We start from the raw sequence: 17,208 nt of genomic DNA, 5'->3' as shown, positions 1-17,208 counted from the left end.
TAACTTATTACATTTCTGGCAACATAGTACAAAGTTATATATTTCATTTTCTCACCACACCTCCTTTTTCTGTTGTTCTTTGGGGTGAAGTTCAGGTGGAAAGTAAATTATTCAGATTAAAGGACTTTTTAAGGTTTTGGGGACAGTTTCTCTTTTTTCTCTGAAGACTGCACAGCTGTACAGAAATGAATCTAATGTAGTTTCTTTTGTCCACAGTTGAAATGTTTGAAATAATGTCTTCCGTTTGGCTCCATCAGGTGGTGGAATGAAGAATGACACTGTGGTAGAGAGCAGTGATGATCTGAGATGTAAAGCTTGTTGTAATGAATGAGTGCAGCTCTCTCAGCATGTTGTTGTGTTTGTGTGAAGGTGTGGGCTCTGCTATGAATCAGTGTGAGGACAGAGAGGAGGGAGTCCCTCCCTCTAAAAGCACTCTGTGTGGGGAACATGACAGCCAGACCAAAGCTCAGAGGTGAGATGAGGATCTCTAACTGTCCAGGACTCAAATCACTCCACCATCATTATTCACTCTCAAAGCTCTGTGTGTGTTGTGTTGAAGCCCAGAGCAGCAGCAGGGACCAGACTCTGCTGGACCTGGACCTGGACCTGGACCTGGACCCAGCTGTGTGTCCATGAAGAGTGACCATTCAATGGAGCCTCCTCTTATTTTCAAAGGACAATTGAGGTGAATAAAATATATTTTTGAGCTGCTCACAGTAAAGCTGCAGCCAGACAGATAAACAACAACTGAAAGTTGCTATAAACTCTGTAACACAGAGAAACTGCAGATTCAGCCGACAACTCACTACCAGAGACACCAACACATAAATATATGTATTAAATCTGCTTTGAGGACCCAACTGATTTGTCAAGTCTTTGTTCATACTAGGATCCGTCAGCAGAGACCAGACTCTCCTGGACCTGGACCTGGACCTGGAAGTGAACGTGGACCTGCACCAAGCCGTAAGTCAGTGAAGGATCTCCAGTTGATGTTTGAAACTTCTGAGGTCAAAAGTGGACACCACTCTGCTGATCAACGGTAAGAATATAAAATGTAAAATTTTTCATGTTCTTTAATTTTCTCACTTTTCACACAAACATTAACTGCAGCAAAAAGGAACAAATCAGTTACAGACAGGAGGGCAGCGATTTATATGGTCTGTTCACCCAAAATTTGGGATCTTTCAGTCGGACAGTTTTGGTGTATTAGTTCAGGTTTGGAGATATTTGCCTGAGGTTTCACCTCAGTGCATGGAGGTGAAGGAAGTTTAGTGAAGTTCACAACTTTCAAAGGTGACGTTTAACAGTGACATCACTTTCAGAAACAGTGTTCCTGCTCCTCTGGATAATCCACATAACGCACTGGAGAGAGATTCTACTGATGAAATATGAACTATGAACACTGAACTATGAACACTGCTGACAGGGTGTTGTCTGTGCTAACATGAGCTCTCTGCCAATAGCTTCCCTGTGTTGTGTTTAATTGGTGTCAGGGTCCAACATTCTTACTCAGGTAGCTTTAATCTGGATATGATGCAAACAGACACTGTTACCAAGCTCCCTGCTGCTGAGCTGCAGTTATTCTGGCAAAGTGGCCCCAGTAATATCTGTGAGCCATGTGATGCCTTGGACTTTATAGAACAAACTAGAGGTGCTGCTGTAGTGCTGGTATTGTCTGTCTGTTGGTCCAGAGTGAAATATTTCTACAACTATTGGTTGCACAGTTAACAAATCTGGTACGACATCACATAAAGATTTCCTCAGAAGATGACCCATAATGACTTCGGCCCCTGACTTTTTATCTTTTTATACAAACAAAAGAGTCCATAACTGTCCTCTAAATGCTAATGACAAGCAGAACAGCCTCTCAGTAGTCCCGCTGTCTGGTACTTTTACTGCTTCATAATCCTCTTAAAAGGATCACTGAGACAATAAAGTCGCTTATTGAAGTCTTTGTTCACACAAGGATCCATCACCAGAGACCAGGCCCTCCTGAACCCAGCGGTATGTCCATGAAGAGCGACTGGTCTATGGATCTCCATGTTGACTTCAAAGCTGGACATAACCGCGCTGAACAAAAGTGAGAATCTTATTGTTTGTGTTGTTTTTTTGACTGTCACAGGCAAAATGTATTTGTATAAGGTATCAGGTCTTGGAAGGATGTCCACACTGCAACACAGCAGGATAAGTTACACAGTTTGACGACCACCACTGGTCATCACAGACTGGAAGAACATCTGCAGCATCTTGTTACAGCAGAAACAGTCACAAACTTTACCAAATAGATTTGAAGTTAAAATTTTACAATCAGCCGGTTGGACGAGACACTCAAGTTTTAAGACCGGCCTGCTGCTTTATATGGTTCACACTGATGAGGACAATCTTCATCTCCTGTAATGAAACACGAAGCACAATGATGAACTGCATCAAGATGTTTTAGGCTAGAATGAGCAGCTAGAAAATAAAGTCACAGACATGATGATTGATTGTTAGGGATGAGCGAGTACAGCATTATCTCTACCTGTATATGTATCTGTGTTAACCATATGAATTATCTGTATCTGTACTCGGACTGGGGCCTAACCCGGAAGTGGGTGGAATTTAACCCAGAAGTGGGTCGGGTTGTCTTGAAATGGGCGGGGCTTTAACCGGTATGTTATTTTAAGCATGCAATTGATATGGGTTGATCAGAAATTGTTATATTTATTGCTGATTAGAAAACTACATGAAGGCATCAGCACTGAGCTTTTTGCAATAATGAATACAACACATTGCAATTATGAAGTAAAATGTAATGAACAAGAGTTTTCATACTCAACATAACTTTCTTTTTTTAACTTTGAATTTTTTTTATGATCGGTGTGATTTTTTTTTTTTGTGGTTCTTTTTTTTAAATTTTATTTCCACACCAGAGGCCTGTACCATGAAGCAGGATTTGAGCTTATCCAGGTAACTTCAGGGTGAACTCTGGGTTTTCAGTACCAGGAGTGGTTCACTTCTTACCGGGGTAGATCTCCATGGTATCTTATGCTGAAGGCTAACCTGCTCCGGAGCAGGTTCTGTTCCAGAAAAGAGATCAACTCTGTGAAAACGCCGCCTACTGACCAATCAGCTCTCTTGGAAAATGACGTCACCATCTGTAGGAAATCCCACAGACTGTTTTAGCCAATAGGCTGCTTTATGTTTGCAGCAGTGATGTGGAGAAACTCTTGACTATAATATCATATAAAATAATCCTGCAGAGACTGATTAAAAGCCTCAGGCTAATGTTGCCTGCAGGTTTTTACAGTACAGCAGGATCAGCCTACTTACTGCCTTTAAATGTGTTTAATATTTTTTATTTGCTCCCAGTCCGTTTCACACACCCTGACGCAGCCGTTAAAATAAATAGATTTTATTTTTCTTATGTGAGGCTGAATATTATGAGCAGTTTGGTAGGGATATAGAACAATGTTTGGACACTTTTGAGTGTGTTAAATAAATTAATCTAATTTTTGAAGTGACGACAAGTTTTTTTTAAAGTAAGCCCGAGTCTTTTAATGTTGAAACGCCGACACACAGCCGAGCTGAAAGAATAAGGCTGATATTTTCATACAGCTCATGAGAACCCTTTTTATCAACGCATTATTATAGACTACACCTGTTCATTTAGACATTCACACTGTCAGCGACCTTCTGAGCAGAGCGGAGCGGGACACAGCAACACAATAAATCTGTATGTGTGTCGGGGAGGGGCGCTGTGACTACTATCACAGAACGCAGACACAGTCAGCTACCCAATGAGGATTTTTATTCAATCCGAGCACAGATATTGTTGCTTCTTCTTCGTCCGAGGAACGTGCTGACGTATTGCGGTAAGCGTGTCGACTCATTTCCGTTTCCGGTGCTTGTGTGTTGGTACCGTGTTGTGCTGCTCTCGCTAAATAACAGTTACATTTGTTTGATTACAGCAGCCAACTGTCCACTAAACACTTATTCTTACAGTAATTTTGCCTAAGCACTCACAGTTCTTTCCATCTTTTAGTGACTGCTGTTCAATCTCATAGTTGTTCTAAAGTTTTGGTAACTGACGCTACAGTAATTTAGCTTAGCCGTTAGCGACTTTAGCTTAGCAGCTAGCGATGGCTTCTCCTTCTCCCTCTCTCTCTCCTACTTTCTCCTGCTCGGTGTGTCAGATGTTTAGTTACTCCTCTGCCTCCTTTAGCGGTAATGGTACATGTAATAAGTGTAGTTTATTTATAGACATGGAGGCGAGGCTCAGTGATTTAGAAGTCCGGCTCCGCACCTGGTAGATCTTGGTAGTCTTTAGCTACTGTAGCTAGCCAGTCCCCGGTAGTCGGTGCGGAACGGCCTGAGTTAGTCTCTGGTAGCCGTCCTCCGGCATCTCCTGTGCAGCCAGGAAAGGGGGGCTGGGTGACTGTCCGAAGGAGGAATAGTCGTAAGCATTCAAAGTCCACGAGGCATCATCAACCTGTTCACGTTTCTAACAGATTTTCCCCACTCAGCGACACACCCGCTGAGAAACCAACTCTGATCATTGGCAGCTCCATTTTGAGAAACGTGAAGTTGGCGAAGCCAGCGGCCATAGTTAAGTGCATCCCTGGGGCCAGAGCGGGCGACATTGAGTCTTATTTGAAACTGCTGGCTAAGGATAAACGTAAATACAGTAAATTGTTATTCACGTCGGCGGTAATGACTCCCGGTTACGCCAATCGGAGGTCACTAAGATTAATGTTGAGTCGGTGTGTACATATGCAAAAACAATGTCGGACACCGTACTTTTCTCTGGACCCCTGCCAAATCTGACCAGTGATGACATGTATAGCCGCATGTCGTCATTCCGCCGCTGGTTGTCGAGGTGGTGTCCAGCAAACGATGTGGGCTTTGTAGATCATTGGCAGACTTTCTGGGGAAGACCTGGTCTGATCCGGAGAGACGGCATCCATCCCACTTGGGAAGGAGCAGCTCTCATTTCTAGAAATCTGGCCAAGTTTATTAGTGGACCAAATCCATGACAACCCAGAGTTGAGACCAGGAGGCAGAGTCGCAGTTTAACACACTTCTCTGCCCTTCTTTTTCAGCAGTTACCCACCCAAAACCCTACGCAGAGTCGCAGTCTAACACTTCTCTGCCCTTCTTTTCAGCAGTTACCCACCCAAAACCCTACGCAGAGTCGCAGTCTAACACACTTCTCTGCTCCTCCATTTCAGGAGTTACTTAGTGAAAATCCTATAGTGATGGTGTCTGTCCCCCGACCATCGAAATTATTTAAAAAGGTAAACAGAAGAGGAGCTGTGCATAAAAACCTTATAAAAATTAAAACCACAAGAGCAATAGTGCAAACAAATAGGAGAGTTAAATGTGGACTCTTAAACATCAGATCTCTCTCTTCTAAAGGTGTACTAGTAAATGAACTAATATCAGATTATGATATTGATTTATTTTGTCTTACTGAAACCTGGCTGGGTGATGGAGAATATGTTAGCCTAAATGAATCCACCCCTCCCAGTCATATTAATACTCAGATTCCTCGAGGCACAGGCCGAGGAGGTGGAGTTAGTTATCTTCGACTCTAGCCTACTAATCAGCTCTAAACCTAAACCAAACTATAACTCATTTGAAAGTCTTGTTCTTAGTCTTTCGCACCCAAGTTGGAAATCACTGCAACCAATTCTCTTCGTTATAGTGTACCGAGCACCTGGCCTGTATTCTGAATTCTTATCTGAATTTGCAGAGTTTTTGTCAACTTTAGTCCTTAAAACGGACAAAGTTATTATTGTAGGGGATTTTAATATTCATGTGGATGTTGAGAGTGACAGCTTTAGTACTGCGTTTATCTCTCTGTTAGATTCCATCGGCTTCTCTCAGAGTGTTCATGAACCGACTCACTGTTTTAACACACCCTCGACCTTGTTTTGGTGTATGGTATTGAAATTGAACATTTAGTGGTGTTCCCACAGAATCCCTCTTTGTCCGACCACTGTTTGATAACTTTTGAGTTTGTATTGCTGAACTACTCGCCATTGGGCAAAAATTTCTATACAAGATGTCTGTCTGATAGTGCTATAGCTAAATTTAAGGATGCGATTCCATCAGCTCTAAATACATTATCTAGTCACAAAGTAACGCAGGACTCCTATGCTAATTTCAGTCCCTCCCAAATCGATCATCTTGTTGATAGTGCTGCAGGCTCGCTGCGAATGACACTGGACTCTGTAGCCCCTCTAAAAAAGAAAATACTAAAACAAAGACGGTTAGCTCCATGGTATAATACTGAAACTCGCAAATTAAAGCAAATATCACGGAAACTTGAGAGGAATTGGCGTTCCACCAAAGTGGAAAATTCTCGTTTAATTTGGCAAGATAGTCTTAAAACTTATAGGAAGGCCCTCCGTAATGCCAGAGCAGCGTACTACTCGTCATTAATAGAGGAAAATAGGAACAACCCCAGGTTTCTTTTCAGCACTGTAGCCAGGCTGACAGAGAGTCACAGCTCTATTGAGCCAAGTATTCCCATAGCTCTCAGTAGTTACGATTTCATGAGCTTCTTTAATGATAAAATTTTAGCTATTAGAGACAAAATTCACCAAGACCTGCCCTCAATTGGCACCGACTTATCTCTTAACTCAGGAACCTTAGAAACAGCTGTAGAACCAGATACATGTTTAGACTGTTTTGCTTCCCTCAATCTTTACCAACTAACTTCAATAATTTCTTCATCTAAACCATCAACCTGCCTCTTAGACCCCATCCCGACTAGGCTGCTTAAAGATGTTTTACCCTTAGTCAGCACCTCTATACTAGATATGATCAATCTATCTTTATCAACAGGCTATGTACCACAGTACTTTAAAGTAGCTGTAATTAAACCTCTTCTGAAAAAGCCCAAACTTGATCCGGATGTTTTATCAAACTATAGACCTATATCTAACCTTCCATTTCTCTCTAAGGTTCTGGAGAAAGCAGTTGCTAAACAGCTGTGTGACTTTCTACAGAGCAATAGTTTATTTGAGGATTTTCAGTCAGGATTTAGAGCTCATCATAGCACAGAGACAGCACTGGTGAAAATTACTAATGACCTCCTTATTGCATCAGACAAAGGACTTGTCTCTGTACTGGTTTTATTAGATCTTAGTGCTGCATTTGATACCATTGACCATCAGATCCTATTGCAGAGACTGGAATATTTCATTGGCATTAAAGGAACCGCTCTAAGCTGGTTTAAGTCCTATTTATCAGATCGATTTCAGTTTGTACATGTTAACGATGAGTCCTCCATGCACGCCAAAGTTACTCATGGAGTTCCTCAGGATCTGTCCTTGGACCAATCCTCTTCACTTTATATATGCTTCCTTTAGGCAATATTATCAGGAAACATTCCATAAGCTTTCATTGTTATGCAGATGATACTCAGTTATATCTATCGATCAAGCCAGATGAAACTCATCAGTTAGCTAAACTTCAAATGTGCCTTCAGGATGTTAAAACCTGGATGACCTGTAATTTTCTAATGTTAAACTCAGATAAAACTGAAGTTATTGTTCTGGGGCCTAAGCACCTCCGTGACGCATTATCTAAAGATATAGTTTCCCTGGATGGCATCGCCTTGGCCTCCAGCACCACTGTGAGGAATCTTGGAGTTATCTTTGATCAGGACATGTCGTTTAAGTCCCACATTAAGCAAATTTCAAGGACCGCCTTTTTTCACCTACGTAATATTGCGAAAATCAGGAACATCCTGTCTAAAAATGATGCAGAAAAACTAGTCCATGCATTTGTTACTTCTAGGCTGGATTACTGCAATTCCTTATTATCAGGCTGCTCAAAAAGTCCATTAAGACTCTTCAGCTGATCCAGAATGCTGCAGCACGTGTTCTGACAGGAACCAGGAAAAGAGATCACATTTCTCCTGTTTTAGCTTCTTTGCATTGGCTTCCAGTAAAATCCAGAATAGAATTTAAAATCATTCTTCTTACCTACAAAGCTCTTAATGGTCAGGCACCATCTTATCTTAAAGAGCTCATAGTACCTTACTACCCCACCAGAGCACTGCGCTCCCAGAATGCAGGGTTACTTGTGGTTCCTAGAGTCTCCAAAAGTAGACTAGGAGCCAGAGCGTTCAGCTATCAAGCTCCTCTCCTGTGGAACCAGGTTCCAGTTTGGGTTCAGGAGGCAGACACCATCTCCACATTTAAGAGTAGGCTTAAGACTTTCCTCTTTGATAAAGCTTATAGTTAGGGCTGGCTCAGGTGAGTCCTGAACCATCCCTTAGTTATGCTGCTATAGGCCTAGACTGCCGGGGGATTTCCCATGATGCACTGAGCTCCTCTCTCCTCTACTTTCTCTCCCTCTGTATGCAACCTTATCCCATTATTGCATGTTACTAACACAACTTCTCCCCTTTCTGGTAGTCTTGTGCTTTCTCGTCTCTCTCCTCTCTCCTCCTATCACTTCCTGCAGGTTTTCTGGCTCTGGAGCTGTGGAGTCTGGATCTGTGGCTGCGGGTCGCCTGCTGCCCCCGTGTTCCTGCTCGACACCCTCTGCTGCAACGACTATTGTTGCTAGTCTTATTGTTATTATAATCATTAACATTACGATGGTTACCATTAACACTATTATAAATATCTGTACCATTTTTCATTTAGTTTATAGCAACGTTACCTTTACTGTCTGTACCTCTGTGTGTATATTGTGTAGGCTGCCTCCCTCCCCTCTCTCTCTCCTTACATCTCTCTCTCTCTCTCTCTCTCTCTCTCTTTCTCTCTCTCTCTCTCTTTCACTCTCTTCTCTCTCTCTTTCTCTCTCTCTCTCTCTCTCACCCCAACCGGTCGAGGCAGATGGCCGCCCACCCTGAGCCATGGTTCTGCTCGAGGTTTCTGCCTCTTAAAAGGAAGTTTTTCCTTGCCTCTGTCGCCTAGTGCTTGCTCTTGGTGGGAACTGTTGGGCTTCTGTAAATATCATCACAGAGTACGGTCTAGACCTGCTCTTTTATGAAAAGCGCTGTGAGATAACTGTTGTTGTGATTTGGCGCTATATAAATAAAATTGAATTGAATTGAATTGAGATATTGACTCGTATTACTCATACTCGTACTCGGCAAAAGTACTTTATCCGTACCAGATACTTCAGCGGAGTATCCGGCTCAGCTCTATTGATTGTACAATAATTTTCCTCAAGACACAAACCGTCTTTATTCTGACATAAGATACCCATTCTTATCTTTAGTTTCTGTGCCAGTTGCTCCACATGATGTTTAAAAGACACCGCTGTCGAGCCAACTTCCCAGGTGTTTATAAAATTGGACCATTTCAGTAACATTAGGTGTGTAAATGGCCGGGAGATGTGCAGTGGAATAATGGATTCTTCAGAATAAAAACATTTTGTCTTCAGCATTCAGTTTTAGAACAAGCTTGAGATTCTGCAGAGACATCTAGAGAAACTAACAGTGTCAGCCTTCAGATGCAGGCTGAACAATGGATGGCCATCACCACGGTGACTGCTGTGGAAACCTTTAGTGTTTCTGGGATCTAATATCTCCGAGTGCTAGAAGGGGGCTGCAGAAAAGCATGATCCATTATTGGTGCTGACTTAATCTAAGGGTGTTGGTGTATTTGGAACTATCTGGATCACCTGAGAACAGGTCCTGTTCCATCACTCCATTCTTGAAGTGAAATGACATTAAATTATTATTTAATAATTAAAATGAATATTTTCTCCACAGAGTTGATCAGCAGAGCTTAAAGGTTCCCAGTGGTCAGTCTGCCCGGCAGCATCAAACAGACCTGGACTCCATATTTATGGTGTGTAAATGTACAAGCTCAGCTACTACTGCTAGAATAGAAAAGAATAGAATATTTTTGTTGTCATTGTAACAGTTCAGTGAAATGTGCAGTCCTTATTCAGTGCAAGACAGGTAATAAAATATATAAACATAAAAAAAAACAAAAGACACACTCAGACATTCATTCAGCAATATTGCACTCGTAAAAGTAAAGTGACTGTAAACTGCATTTGTGAATTAATTTTTGGCAGTATTTAATTTGTTTGTTCTTGTTTTGAGAGTCCTGTATCATCTGCCTGATGGCAGTAGTTCAAACATTCGGTTTCCAGGGTGTGATGAGTCCTGCACTATGTTTTGTGCTTTCCTGTTCCATTGAGAACTGTGTTGGGGCAGCCGACGATTTCTGTACGACCTTGATGACCCTGAAGAGCTCCTACAGACAGTAGGTCAGTAGACTCTCTATAGAGCAGCAGTAAAAGGACACCAGCACTTTTCGGGGGGTATTATTCTTCCTGAGGACTCTTAGGAAGTAAAGTCTCTGCTGGGCCTTCTTCACCAACTCAACTGAGTTTGCACCCCAGGGCAAGTCCTCCATGATGTTAACTCCCAGAAAGCAGAAGTTTGATACAGTCTGTTAATGAAAATTGGCTGAATGTCTGTTTTCTTCTTCCTGAAATTCACAATGCACTCCTTAGTCTTTTTTGTATAGAGCAACTGATTATTGTCTCTGCACCACACCGTCAACTGCATCACCTCGTCTCTGGGGGGGATGTGTCCACCTACAGAGATCCACACCACCACTATGGTGTCATGTGCAAATGTGACCATAGTGTTCCTGTGGTGGGTGGGGGTGGAGTTATATAGAATATAGAGCAGGGGACTATGCAGCCAACCCTGTGGGGAGCCAGAGGCTGAGGGTTGTGGAGATGGGGCCCACTTTGAACCTCTGTGTGCATTCTGTCAAGAAGTCCTTTATCCAAAAACAGTTGGAGTGTGGAAGTCCCAAGTGTGATAGTTTGGACACCAGTCTATAGGGGAGGATGGTGTTAAAAGTAAAAGTAAAGTCTATGAAGAGCAGCCGAGCGTAGCGCACCTGCTGCCCTGTACGCAAACTGGTGGATGTCAAAGGTGGGAGCGATGAATTACATGATGTGACTCCGGACCAGTTTCTCTAAGCATTTTATCACCACGGGGGTGAGTGTTACTGGCCGGTAGTCATTGAGGGCAGTGATGGTTGTTTTTTGGGCAGAGGGACTATGGTGGAGGACTTCAGGCAGGATAGGACAATGGTCTGGAACAGAGACTGGTTGGAGATCCTAGTGAAGACCGCAGCCAGCTGGTCTGCACAGTCCCTTAGCACATGTCCAGAGAGCAGTCAGGACCATATGCCTTAGTCAAGTTGGCAGCTCGCAGAGTGCGCCTCATCATACACTCCTCCACCGTGAGGATGGGGTTGTTGCGGACCACTGACAGTAGCATGGCTGCTTCTGGAATTGAAAAAACTGGTTCAGCTCCTCTGCCAGTCAGGCATCACCATCGGCAGCTCCAAGGTTGGTTCTGTAGTTGGTGATATGCTGGACTCCCTGCAACACCTGTCTGCTGTTGTTGCTGCTCAGGTGGTCCTCAATCCTCCTCCTGTAGTCCAACTTGGCCTTCCCAATGCCTCTCTTTAGGTTCGCCTATGCCACGCTGTAGAAGAGCCCTGTCACCCGATCCAAAGGCGGTGTTCCTTTCTTTTAGCAGCTGCTGGACCTGGATCTCCATGTTGACCTGGATCTCTGGTCATCCAGGGCTTCTGATTGGGATAGACCCAAATGTGTTTCTCCACTTTTACAATATCTGTGCAGTTCTTAATGTAGCACAGTACAGTGTCGGTGAACACCTCAAGGTCTGCATGTTCAAATATTTCCCAGTTTGTGCTGTCGATGCAGTCCTGGAGCTGGTGAGATGCTCCATCTGGCCAAGTTTTAACAGTCTTTGTGATGATAGGAGCGGTTTTCCTAACGGGGGTATATGCACTAGGTTGGGCGGTATACCTCATTATATGATATAATTTCAAAAGAGATGTAAAATTAGACAACGTTTATACCAGTTTAGTTTGATGTTGAGTTAATTATTAGGTTTCTGTAAAGTCTTGCCAGTGTTTGCTCCTCTCTGTCCCTCACCGTGCAGCCCCGCCGCTCCCTCTACATCTGCACGCAGCTGTCTACTCACAAACTCTCTAACAAGATGGAGGAAGACACTGCTGAAGGCTTGTAAGAAGAAAAACACTGTTCATTCAGTGTTTCACAAGTGAAAGGAAAGGAGGCAGATTCAATAAGTGAGCACTTACAAATAAGGTAGAGAATGCAGTAGGCGATAATTAAAACTTGAAATAAGAAAGTAGTTAGTACAAATAGTAACCAGTAAACGTGCCAGCTAACACTGACACCCAACCCAAACCCTCAGTTAATCCATTTTATTAGCGAGTGATCTGGCGTTGGTGAGGAAAACACTTTGAAGCTGTGGTTTGTGTGGCTACCTTCATAGCCTCATTATCACGCCGGCCCCGCAGCCTCGCTCGTGTTTACTCTCCCTGTACCGCCTTCGCCACCTGCCCGATGATGGTGATCCATGGGAGGCCGGGTCTTCTCGCTGTGTCCACTGGTATGTTGTGTGAGCAGAGAAACTCAGGTGTAGCAACACTCCTCTCACTGCAAGCTACAATCTCGATAAGATTGAGCTGGTAGTCCACCCAGCACAATGTAGATAGGACAAACACAAACAAAGAGCCACTGCAACTACGTGCTGCGTCATCATTGCCATCATGAAGTGAGATCTAAAAATCACTGCTTGAGGCATTTCTAGTGTAAACAGCCACAAACTAAATGATGAAGCCTCATTCTGATCCATGCTGCACTCTGCAGACCAGCAGGCTTTCTGTCTGTCACAGATGATCTGATGTTGACTTCTACCAGTTCAACTTTACATTTTCTTCTGTTCCAGCTGCTCCAGGAAAACATTATCAGTTTTGTGAAGAACGAGGTGAAGAAGTTCCAGAGAGTTCTGAGTCCAGATTACTCAGAATTCTTAGAGAGTCAGAGGGAGGAGGAGGAGGTGTTGGACTGTGAGGAGGAGGAGCAGAGGAGGAGCAGCAGAGAGGCATTTCTGAAGATCACACTGCACTTCCTGAGGAGAATGAAGCAGGAGGAGCTGGCTGAGCGTCTGCAGAGCAGTAAGAGGATTTGAACAGATTGAACATGATGGAAATGGAGGCAACACTGCTGTTAACACACATTTGGATCAGATCTATGAATTCTTCTGGGCTGAAACTCAGAAACTGTTCACAACTGATTACTTTACATTACATTTATTCATTTTGCTGATGCTTTTATCCACAGCGACTTATTGCTACATATGTCAGAGGTCGCATTCCTCTGGAGCAACTAGGGGTCAAGTGTCTTGCTCAGGGTCAAATTGGTAGACATGTCACAGTTGGGAGTTGAACTCGGGTCTCTCACACCAATGGCATGCGTCTAATCCACTGCTCCATCACCACAAACTGATGAGCTGATGAGATTTCATGAAGGAGGAAAATAAATACCATCTTGATGTTTTAAATTTTACATTTATCAGATTTACTGTAGCATCCACTTATTAATCACATTTCTTATTTCTTCATTCAGGAACTGCTGCAGTGTGCCGACGTAAACTCAAGTCTAACCTGAAGAAGAAGTTCCAGTGTGTGTTTGAGGGGATTGCTAAAGCAGGAAACCCAACCCTTCTGAACCAGATCTACACAGAGCTCTACATCACAGAGGGAGGGACTGCAGAGGTCAATGATGAACATGAGGTCAGACAGATTGAAACAGCATCCAGGAAACCAGACAGACCAGAAACAACCATCAGACAAGAAGACATCTTTAAAGCCTCACCTGGAAGAGATGAACCAATCAGAACAGTGATGACAAAGGGAGTGGCTGGCATTGGGAAAACAGTCTTAACACAGAAGTTCACTCTGGACTGGGCTGAAGACAAAGCCAACCAGGACATACAGTTCACATTTCCATTCACTTTCAGAGAGCTGAATGTGCTGAAAGAGAAAAAGTACAGCTTGGTGGAACTTGTTCATCACTTCTTTCCTGAAACCAAAGAAGCAGGAATCTGCAGCTTTGAAGAGTTCCAGGTTGTGTTCATCTTTGACGGTCTGGATGAGTGTCGACTTCCTCTGGACTTCCACAACAATGAGGTCCTGACTGATGTTACAGAGTCCACCTCAGTGGATGTGCTGCTGACAAACCTCATCAGGGGGAAACTGCTTCCTTCTGCTCGCCTCTGGATAACCACACGACCTGCAGCAGCCAATCAGATCCCTCCTGAGTGTGTTGACATGGTGACAGAGGTCAGAGGGTTCACTGACCCACAGAAGGAGGAGTACTTCAGGAAGAGGTTCAGAGATGAGGAGCAGGCCAGCAGAATCATCTCCCACATCAAGACATCACAAAGCCTCCACATCATGTGCCACATCCCAGTCTTCTGCTGGATCACTGCTGCAGTTCTGGAGGAGGTGTTGAAGACCAGAGAGGGAGGAGATCTGCCCAAGACCCTGACTGAGATGTACATCCACTTCCTGGTGGTTCAGTCCAAACTGAAGAACATCAAGTATGATGGAGGAGCTGAGACAGATCCACACTGGAATAAAAAGAGCAGGAAGATGATTGTGTCTCTGGGAAAACTGGCTTTTGAGCAGCTGCAGAAAGGCAACCTGATCTTCTATGAATCAGACCTGAAAGAGTGTGGCATCGATATCAGAGCAGCCTCAGTGTACTCAGGAGTGTTCACACAGATCTTTAAAGAGGAGAGAGGGCTGTACCAGGACAAGGTGTTCTGCTTCGTCCATCTGAGCGTTCAGGAGTTTCTGGCTGCTCTTCATGTCCATCTGACCTTCATCAACTCTGGTGTCAATCTGCTGTCAGAAGAACAATCAACATCCCATCTGTCAAAAGTATTCAGAGACAAACTTAAACTAACACATCTCTACCAGAGTGCTGTGGACAAGGCCTTACAGAGTCCAAATGGACATCTGGACTTGTTCCTCCGCTTCCTCCTGGGTCTTTCACTGCAGACCAATCAGAGTCTCCTACGAGGTCTGCTGACACAGACAGGAAGTAGCTCACAGACATATAAGAAGATAGTTGAGTACATCAAGAAGAAGATCACTGAGAATCTGTCTCCAGAGAGAAGCATCAATCTGTTCCACTGTCTGAATGAACTGAATGATCGTTCTCTAGTGGAGCAGATCCAACAGTACCTTAGTTCAGGAAGTCTCTCCACAGATAAACTCTCTCCTGCTCAGTGGTCAGCTCTGGGCTTCATCTTACTGTCATCAGAAGAAGATCTAGATGTGTTTGATCTGAAGAAATACTCTGCTTCAGAGGAGGCTCTTCTGAGGCTACTGCCAGTGGTCAAAGCCTCCAACAAAGCTCTGTAGGTGGAAGGATCAGTAGATTACTAGTTAGCAGGGGTTTTTGGAATTGATATTTTAAATACAATACATTGTACATTTTTATGTTTTATAGATGATCCATTACAAACTGGTTTTTTTGTCTCATCAATCCTCCAGACTAAGTGGCTGTAACCTCTCAGAGAGAAGCTGTGAAGCTCTGTCCTCAGTTCTCGACTCTCAGTCCTCTAGTTTAAGAGAGCTGGACCTGAGTAACAACAATCTACAGGATTCAGGAGTGAAACTGCTGTCTGCTGGACTGGGAAGTCCTCACTGTAAATTGGAAACTCTCAGGTCAGAATTAAGCTCATTGTTTAGTGTCACACTGGCTTTGCAGAGCAATTTACCTCAAGCAATTTTCAGTTTCATAAAAACAGAAGTCTCCCCTTGTCTTAAATCACTGTACTACAAAACAAGAAAAAATCTTATTAAATTTTCATATAGACCTACTACTGGGTCAGCACCATCTACCTAAACTCCATAATATAAGCTTACATTCCTTCTCGGCCACTGCACTCCTCCAACGAACGCCAGCTGGCTCTGCCGAGAGAGTTAGTTAGGAAGAGTTAACAAAAAAGTGCAATTAATACAAGATAATTAGAAGAAGAATAACACAGGAAGTGCGAGGTAGAGGTGTTATAAGAGGAAGTGTTCTCAGAAGAGATGAGTTTTCAAGAGCTACTTGAAGTTAGAGAGGGACACCCCTGCTCTGATGGCGTGTGGTAGCTCGTTCCACCATCGTGGTGTCACAGATGAGAATAGCCGGGACTGGGATTGCTTTGTGTGAAGGGATGGCAGAGCCAGGCGGCGTTCGTTGGAGAAGCATAGCGGCCGAGAAGGAACATAAGTTTGTATTATGGAGTTTAGGTAGATGGTGCAGACCCAGTAGTCACTCTGTATGCAAGCAATAGTGACTTGAATTTGATTCTGGACGACACGGGGAGCCAGTGGAGGTCACTGAGTAATGGAGTGACATGAGTCCTTTTGGGCTGATCAAAAGCCAGACGCGCTGCTGCGAGATAACAATGGCCTGTACCAGAATCTAGTTGGTGTACTGAGTGAGGTAGGGCGTGATTTTCCTTATGTTGTATAGAGCAAAGCAACATGACCGAGAGACAGCAGCAACATGGTCTGAAAAGGACAGCTGGTCATCAATCATGACACCCAAGTTTCTCACCACCTTGGTGATGGTGATGGTTGAGGAGTCAATTTGTAGTTTGATTTTATGGTGGATAGATTGCTTGGCTGGAATGACCAAGAGTTCAGTCTTAGAGAGGTTTAGTTGAAGGTGGCAAGCCTTCATCCATGCAGATATGTCTGAGAGACAGTCCGTGATCCGCGTTGAGACGGTGGGATCGCCTGGCGGGGAGAGGCCATGCGAGCGAATGATCGGCCCCAGTGAGGTGGTGTAAATTGAGAAGAGAAGGGGCCCAAGCACTGAGCCTTGGGGCCCCCCTGTGGAGAGGCAGTGGGAGGAGGATAATTGTCCTTGACACAAAACATTGTAGGAACGCCCCGAGAGGTAGGATTCGAACCACAGGAGTGCTTTACTCGAGATGCCCATTGCAGAGAGAGCAGATAGCATGATCTTGTGGTTGACTGTGTCAAAGGCAGCTGATAGGTCAAGCAGGATAAGAACCGAGGATTGGGCTGCAGCTTTAGCTGACCTTAGGGCTTCTGTTACAGACAGAAGATAGAACGCAGTATTTATCACATGAGTGATTGCTGGGACCACAGCAGGAGATATGGCTTGGAGGAGATTCGTAGGAATCGGGTCCAGTGGGCATGTAGTGGGACGGCTATGGGTCAGGAGCTCTGATACTTCGCTCTCTGTGAGAGGAGTAAACGAGTAGAGTGAAGAACCATTGACCTGGGAGGTCAGGGGAAAAGATGTAGTAGGACTGCGAGCAAGCTTGGTGGATAGAGGACACAGGCTATCCGGGCA

The 17,208-nt window shown here is 44.0% G+C and overlaps 1 protein-coding gene across 1 annotated transcript; it reads left to right on the top strand.

Annotated features, from left to right (window-relative positions):
• Positions 1-617: 617 nt before the first annotated feature.
• On the top strand, positions 618-15,738 carry LOC119908586 (NLR family CARD domain-containing protein 3-like). The gene is made up of 7 exons (XM_038726372.1): positions 618-685; positions 890-1,039; positions 1,967-2,080; positions 9,722-9,800; positions 12,767-12,996; positions 13,436-15,247; positions 15,384-15,738. Exons 1-7 carry the CDS (start codon positions 633-635, stop codon positions 15,736-15,738), a joined length of 2,793 nt encoding a protein of 930 aa, XP_038582300.1. The 5' UTR covers positions 618-632.
• The last annotated feature ends 1,470 nt before the right edge of the window (positions 15,739-17,208 follow it).

This window comes from Micropterus salmoides, unplaced genomic scaffold, assembly GCF_014851395.1.
Source record: "Micropterus salmoides isolate LMB-PRFRI ecotype aquatic unplaced genomic scaffold, ASM1485139v1 Ms_hic_scaffold_18, whole genome shotgun sequence".
Taxonomy (NCBI): domain Eukaryota; kingdom Metazoa; phylum Chordata; class Actinopteri; order Centrarchiformes; family Centrarchidae; genus Micropterus; species Micropterus salmoides.
The sequence above is the reverse complement of the archived record's forward strand: the minus strand, read 5'-3'. Positions and strand labels throughout refer to the sequence as shown.

Bases quoted from the DNA above. Each gene is read 5' to 3' on its own strand.
- LOC119908586 (XM_038726372.1), top strand. From the start codon at position 633: ATGAAGAGTGACCATTCAATGGAGCCTCCTCTTATTTTCAAAGGACAA. The intron at 9,801-12,766 runs GTGTGTAAATGT...CTTCTGTTCCAG, and splicing joins ACCTGGACTCCATATTTATG to CTGCTCCAGGAAAACATTAT. The intron at 15,248-15,383 runs GTAGGTGGAAGG...TCAATCCTCCAG, and splicing joins AAAGCCTCCAACAAAGCTCT to ACTAAGTGGCTGTAACCTCT.